The following is a 7,711-nucleotide window of genomic DNA, read 5'->3' as shown; positions in this document are numbered from 1 at the left end:
AATCTCTGGTTCTGCTCTAAAGTGGTTCAAGTCCTATCTTGAGGAGAGAACATACTTTGTTGAAATTGGAAATTGCACCTCAGACAAAATGGCCATGACCTGTGGTGTCCCCCAAGGTTCAATCTTGGGGCCCCTCTTGTTCAACCTATACATGCTTCCACTAGGCCAACTAATAAGCAGCCATAATGTGTCCTACCAGAACTATGCAGACGACACTCAGATCTCTGTGTCTCTGACAGCAGGGGAACATGGACCTGTGGATTCACTCTTCCACTGCATCCAACATGTAAGCATGTGGATGCAAAACAACTTTCTCCAGCTAAACTCAGAAAAACGGAATTAATCGTTTTTGGGCCACAGAAGCAAAGAGAAAGTGTGATCAGTCACCTTGAATCCCTTTCTCTAAAACCAAAACAACAGGTTAGAAATCTGGGGGTAATATTGGACTCAGATCTGAACTTTAACAGCCACATAAAGTCAGTAATATCAGCAGCCTTTTACCATCTAAAAAACATTGCCAAAATCAAAGGTATAGTGTCTAAACCAGACTTGGAGAGACTAATCCATGCATTTGTCTCCAGTAGGTTAGACTAGTGTAACAGCCTGCTCACTGGTATCTCTAAACAAGCTGTTAAACAGCTACAATACATTCAGAACGCTACAGCTTGAGTCCTGACGAGAACCAGAAAATACGACCATATTAGTCCAGTGCTCAGATCTCTGCACTGGCTTCCTGTTGCTCAGAGAATAGACTTTAAGACAGCTCTGCTTGTATACAAGTGTCTTCATGGTCAAGCACCAAAGTACATCTCTGACATGTTAGACCCATATGAGCCCTCCAGGTCTCTGAGAACCTCAGGTAGAGGTCTCCTACAGGGGCCCAGAGTCAGGACTAAACATGGTGAAGCTACTTTCCAGTTTTCTGCAGCTAAAATCTGGAACAGTCTTCCAGAAAATGTGAGACAGGCATCAACTGTGACAACGTTTAAGAACAGGCTGAAAACTACTCTGTTCAGTCGTGCATACGACAGCTGAAAGTATTTTATCTGCACTCTTGTCCTTTTCTTCTCCTTTTCTTTAAATTAATGATTCTATTTATGTTTTATGATTTTATCTGCCTTTTTGTGATTTTCAGATTTTTCTGCAACTGTAAAGCACTTTGAGTTGCCATGTGTATGAATTGTGCTCTACAAATAAACTTGCCTTGCCTTCCCTTGCCTTAAGACCGCCTTGACTCCTTTTTATAGCAGGAGGCACTGAACAGCACAAAGCTGCTAGTTCAGCCATCAGGCCTCATTTCCTGATCAATTATTATTGTTTGAAACAAAGCTCAGTATAAATTATTTATTTTTATTGTAATAATTTTCAACACCTGATAAGAGAAACACAATAAAAACATTTGAAAGGAGGGATCAGAGTGTTGTTGTAATGCAGTACACACAGTACAGCGTCAGAGACATTCAGTTATTGATTGCCTGAATGATTGATTTACCCCAGAAGAGGAACAGCTTTGTTGGAGCAGTAAAAATACACATGTCAGAAGGACAAAAATTACATTTGAAAAGAAATGACATGACATTACCAGCATAATATATGAAGAACAGTTGGGATAAATTTAACTTGCCAAATAGTTTGGATTTCTTTAATTATATCCTTGATTAACCCAGACATCAGTGTGGTTTGTTCCACTCAATAATAAATCTGTCAATACAGCATGAAAATGATGGAACTAAAAGGCCACCTCTGAGTGCAGGAGTTCGCCTCTGTGACGGATGTGACGTCAGCAGACCGCCATTAGTTTGAATCATTGTTTCTATTCTTAATGCTGATTGTTCGATCTATACTGGTTACAAATGGACTTTGTAGGTAGAATAAACATCCAGAAATTAAATTAATGTGCTGATTGTCTTATTAATGAAAAGATAAAGTATTAAAAATATGTTGTTTATATTTCCTCGGAGTGAGCGATAACTTCTGGATTTTCTCACAGAAAACCGAAATGCGGAATTCCACGGAAGCTGATACATGTAATTCCTGGCGCACTTTCATGTTATTTTTTATTGAACAGCTATAGTAAACAATCACATCAGCGTAGTTATTTTATATTTTGATGGTAATTCCTGGGCCAATATGTTTTATATTATTTTTTATTCGTCAACAATTACACAAATATATTATCAACTCAGATAACGATGACACCGGAATAACGAACAAATCAAATATTATATACAAGAACTGAGCGAATATTATGAAAACAAAATGTATATTTCTCGCCAGAAATGCCATCAGAATGCTTTATTAAATCAAAACTATCTTGGTATAAGGCACTTTCCCCGAAAATGACAGATGCGGCCACCATGTTTTTGTTTTGAGAGGTCCGCAAAAAAGAGTCACATGACCTACCAGCGTTCCAATAGAAAAGAATAGGTGGAAAAAAGTACACATTTCACAATTTTTAGGCCTTTATCGTAGAACTGATACGTTTTGACCTGTGGACAAACGGAGCCTTTTTACGTTTTGACGTGAGACTGGGTTGATATAAAAATAGAAATATACATGTGTGTGTGTGTGTGTGTTTGTGTCTGTAAGATATAACAGGCAAAATACAGTAGTTTACTATTTACAGAACTATACTTGGCACTGTGATGTATTTACAGTAATGCTTTGACTACTGTGATTTTCTACTGTAATGCTTCGACTACTGTGATTTTGTTGTGTGGACAAGGTGTTATTGTGAATTTCACAACATTCTACTGTAAAAATCATACACAGTAATGTTACTGTGTTTAATACAGTAAATAACTGAAGATTTCACAGCCATTTTTTACAGTGTAGACATAACAAGAAAATGACTTCAGCAGGTCATTGACACACGACTGCATCTGAAGGCCAATCAGGTTATTTTAGTCTCGTCTACAGGATGTTGGCCTGACAGGAGCCCGGCTGCAGGATCTGAAGAGTGACAATGAGTCTGATAGCTTTTCTGAACCAGGGGTAAAACAAGGCATATATGACAGGGTTCAAACAGGAGTTCAGATAAAACAGATAAATCACATAAGCAGCAGATGAAGCACTGAGCAATACATCTCCTGCTAGAGACACACAATAATATGGACAGAAACACATCACAAACACAGCTAACACAATACCAAGAGTCCTGGCTGCTTTCAACTCAGCCTTCTTAGTTGTTAGAGAGACAGAAGCCTGGAGTTTGACAGCTGCAGTGTGAGAGCGCATGGCACGGGCCTGAGACACAGCCACCATGAACACTCTCATATACAGAGTTATGATGAGAGTGAGGGGAAGGATAAAGGTCACCACAATGTCAACAACTCCTGCAATATTGTCAATGACAAGTACACACTCTCCATAACAGGAATTATAGTTGTCTGAATGAGTCAGATATCCTAAAGCAATACTGCAGTAAAAGAGAGAAAAGAGCCAACACAGACAAACACAAATTTTAACTCTCTTTAAAGTGACTCTGCTGGTGTAATGCAGAGGATGACAAATAGCCACATAACGGTCCATTGATATCAGCACCATGTTTCCTACTGATGCAGATGTCAGGATGAAGGACACATAATTACACAAAATACATGCAAGATCACCAAGAGACCAGCAAGATGTTTGTCTCAGTGCTTCTCCTGGCATCAGCAGGAGGCCCACAACAAAGTCAGAGACGGCCAAAGACAGGAGGAGGATGTTGGTGGGTGTGTGGAGCTGCCTGGAGGAAAGTAGAAAAGCACCATTAAACAAGCGACAAAAAGCAGATCAAACAATAAAAAACAGTTCTGTCCTTTACCACGTGTGATTAAATTTAGACAGTGAAAAGTTCTTCTTAAGATGAGAGTGCATAGAGGCAACCTTGACCCTAATAAGAGAGATGAGACCTCTCCAGTGTCAAAATCACACATTTGAGATGTCCTCTGCATTCGTTTTATCTGACAAGGCAAAACAGAAATCTAGCATTCCATGACACAACATTATTTAAAAATCATTCATTAATATTTCTTCAAGTCAGTCAATCTGTTATGATGTTAAATTGGATTTGCTGAGAAATGCATCTGCCTGAAGTGGGAGACTGAGATGATGACGAGCAGGTTGAGAACCAGAGTGAGCAGAGAGATGAAGGACACCAGAACGCTCCAGAGAACAGTTTCAGACCAAGAAGCCATCGGCCTCCTGCAGGATGTGTTGAGCAGTTCTGGGAAGCAGAGTTCTGCTTCTTCCTGGACTTTCATCCTCGAGGTCTGAGGAGAAGTGCAGCTCTCAACAACTAATATAATAGAACTCTCTCTCACCTGATCTTCTTCCCACCCCTCTTTCTCTCACTGACTGTTGGATTGTAAGTTCCCTCCGCCCTCCCCTTACACATCACACCATCATTTTCAGTTTGACCTTTCCTCTCTCTCAAGAATAATAATTATTTTTTCAAAAACAATGTACAATCATAAATATTGTCTCCAATCAATGCAACACAGATATTTTTGCTACATGCTGATTTTGATCGATAGATAGATAGATAGATAGATTGATAGATAGATAGATGATGCTGTTTTACATAATCATATCCATCCATCCATTGTCTTCCGCTTATTCCTGTTAAGGGTCGTAGGGGGCTGGAGCCTATCCTAGCAGCTCCCGGCAAGAGGTGGGGTTCACCCTGGACAGGTCACCAATCCATCGCAGGGCCAACATATATCGACAGACAACCATTCACACTCACATTCACACCTGATTCTACTTAAATCAACTAAGCTGTGTCCACACTGCTCATTTGTTGGATCAGGTGTTGCTTTTGCTTGGTTGGAATGAAAACCTGCAGCCACACCGGCCCTTACTGGACCAGTATGGACACCCCTGATTTAGAGTATTCAATTAGTCTCGTCCCAAATTGCATGTCTTTGGACTGTGGGAGGAAGCTGGAATACAGGAGAGAACCCACACAGGCACAGGAAGAACATGCAGACTCCACACAGAAAGATCCCGTGCCTGAGCTGGGACTTAAACCCAGAACTTTCTTGCTGTGAGGCGACAGTGCTGACCACTGCTCCACTGTGCCGCCATTGTGCCAAACAGTTTCAGCAAATTCTTTATATGAAGAGTTTTACACCAGGAACGAAGATGACCAGCGACCAGATGAAATATATAACATTGGGAAAATATTGTGCACAGTTTGCCAGGTGATGTCTGCTCAATGAATATCCAAGTCTGATGTCCACCCATACACAAGGACAGAAACAGTATTGTCATGGTTAACAGAACGGTGTGTAGATCAGAATCATTGTTTTCAGTTTTTGGGCTAAGAGGGGAGTGAAGTTCTTTTTTTACTGTCTGTTTTGAGTGGTAATGCTGCAGTTTCATACATCACCATTCTGCCAAGGCAGAACTCAAAGTGCTATACAATGTTGCCTCAATCACGCATTCACACAAACTCACACATTAACGGTGAAGCAGGAATGCCGGGTACGTACCTGCTCATCAGGAGCAGGTAGGACTAAGTTCACTGCTCATGGTCCTTTTGATTCCAGGGGAAATGAGGCATTGAACCAGCGACCCTTCACGTGGCCACTCCACTTCCAAGCCATGCCACCAGGAAGGAATAAGTGTAAGTTGGATCAGTTCACAGTGGTTACCTGAGACAAGGAGCATAAGCGAAGCGGTACGGTGTGTGGCTCGAGCGAGCACACGCCCGTTCAAATCTAGTACCGTGCGGGGTTCGGCGAGGGCCACAAGAGGAAGTCCAGCCTGTCTAGCCAGGTTCTCATCAATAAATGAATCATCTGCGCCTGAGTCCACCATGAACGGCACCGGAAGTGAGTTATTTCCCCATAGTAGCATCCCCTGCAGGACGAGCCGCGACGGCGTGGTGCAGGATGACACTACGCTTGCCAGCACGCCTACTCTTGCTGGTGAGCTTGGTCTTTTGGCCGAGACGGACAGGAGGCGACGAAATGGCCAGTCTGGCCGAAATAGAGGCAGGAGTCGGAGGAAAAGCGTCTACGGCGCTCGGACGAGGAGAGTCGAGCCCCCCCCCAGCTGCATGGGCTCCTCGCCACAGAAGCGCAGATTGACCGATGACTGGGCTGACTGCTCCCCAGGCACAGGGGAGCGAGGTCGTGTCGGTGAACGCGGAGGAACAGAGTAGGGGGCCCGCTCCCGCCGTCGCTCTCGTTGGTAATTATTGAGTTCGTTTGCACGGTCTACCATCTCCGCCTAATCTCTGGGGCGTGATCCCGAAACGAGCGCATTGCGTACCGAGTCGTTCAGTCCCCGTCGGAATGCACATAACAAGGCTGGCTCAATCCAGCCACTCTCCGCAGCCAAGGTCTCAAACTCAACAGTGTACTCAGCCACTGACCGCACACCCTGTCTGAGTATAAATAATCTATCCCCGGCACAGCCCGCGTGACCCGGGCAGTCAAAGATCCGCTCGAAGCCTTGAAGGAACTCCTCCAGTGACAGGGAATTTAAGCGAGTGCCAGCGCTAGCTTGTGCCCAGGCCAGGCCCATCCCTGCAGCAGCCCAATGATGTAGTTGATCTTAGTGCGATCAGAAGAAAACAAGTGCGCACGCTGATCAAACACCAAACGGCACTGCAAAATGAAGCCCCTACACTTATTCAAATTGCCGTCGTATGGTTCCGGATCACAGGCATAGGATCTCATGGAAGTCGCGGAAGTGGCTGCTTCCCCGTCGCCGGCATTAACGGCTGCACCGGGTCTGGTGATGTGGCACAGATGCCGCACCAGCGTGTCGATAGTACTCGTAAGTGCTGCAAGATTCTGGTGGGCGATCTGGATCGACTGCTCGTGTCTACTAATTGCCGCGCCCTGGTTTGACAGAGCCTGCTGTGTGTCCATGTAACAAAGAGCCCTTTGTTACGATAGTAATGTATGAAGGTTGCACCGGGGTTGTTTTAACAGTACTTCACAATTAGCACAGCACTTTAATAATGGCACACGCACTTTAAGATCAGCACTTTATTGAGTGTTGCACAGTAAATTACAGAGCGGATTTGCACACGGCTCCCTATCCAGCTTGCGGCATCTTTATTTATTGATTATGTATATTTATTTATATAACCGTGCCTTGGTGGCGGTGGTCCTCAGGCGGGTGTGTCTGCGCCAGTGTCGCTCCACCTGTCGGGAGAGATGTGACGATGAGGATTGGAGGAGTCGAGCAGCGGAAGGAGGTTTCGGGGTGTCAAAGCTCCACAGGGTAGAGTGCAATAGGGTGCCAGTGTTGGATTGTGCCCCTCACCTTTCTGTTGTGTCCTCAGGTGTCCGCGTTCAAAAGAGTCCGGGCGGGTACCGTCACCGGATAAATGTTCCGGGAGAGACCACGGTCAGAATGGAGAGGGGGGGGGGGGGGTGTTGCTGCTGGAATCATCTGGGCAAATTTATTATATTGGGGAGTTTGGCCAATTTTTAATGACCTATAACCATAAATCATGGGTGAATTTAAGACTGGTAATTTCTGGGGTTTTTTGATGTGGTGTTGGGAGCTAAGAGTTTCTGGGGATAGAGGGAGATCCCTGCTCTTGGTAGGGGCCAGGGGCGGAAAATTATTCAAGCAGGTATATAAGGCGCCAGTTTCCATCTGCCCGGGTTGATGGTTGAACCTCTGTCACATCTGGTTGTACACCTGATTGCCTAGGAATAAAAAGGTCTTCTTGGAAGGAATTGCTGTACTGGACTCTCTGTTC

At 44.2% G+C, this 7,711-nt stretch overlaps 1 protein-coding gene across 2 annotated transcripts; it reads right to left on the bottom strand.

Moving 5' to 3' along the window:
- Positions 1 to 511: 511 nt before the first annotated feature.
- Positions 512 to 7,075, bottom strand: LOC147252595 (trace amine-associated receptor 13c-like). Of its 2 annotated transcripts, none has more exons than XM_086220958.1 (2): positions 5,478 to 7,075; positions 512 to 3,727 (listed from the first exon to the last, which is right to left on the bottom strand). In XM_086220958.1, exons 1-2 carry the CDS (start codon positions 5,483 to 5,485, stop codon positions 2,914 to 2,916), a joined length of 822 nt encoding a protein of 273 aa, XP_086077084.1. In that variant the 5' UTR covers positions 5,486 to 7,075; the 3' UTR covers positions 512 to 2,913. The 2 variants fall into 2 exon arrangements, with proteins under 2 accessions (XP_086077084.1, XP_086077085.1); XM_086220959.1 differs by lacking the exon at positions 5,478 to 7,075 and adding an exon at positions 4,072 to 4,300.
- Between the last annotated feature and the right edge of the window lie 636 nt (positions 7,076 to 7,711).

Source organism: Aulostomus chinensis, chromosome 12 (assembly GCF_037954235.1).
Source record: "Aulostomus chinensis isolate RoL2024-O1b breed Wild chromosome 12, RoL_Achi_v1.0, whole genome shotgun sequence".
NCBI classification, from domain to species: Eukaryota; Metazoa; Chordata; class Actinopteri; order Syngnathiformes; family Aulostomidae; genus Aulostomus; species Aulostomus chinensis.
This window is presented reverse-complemented; position numbering and strand designations above follow the sequence as displayed.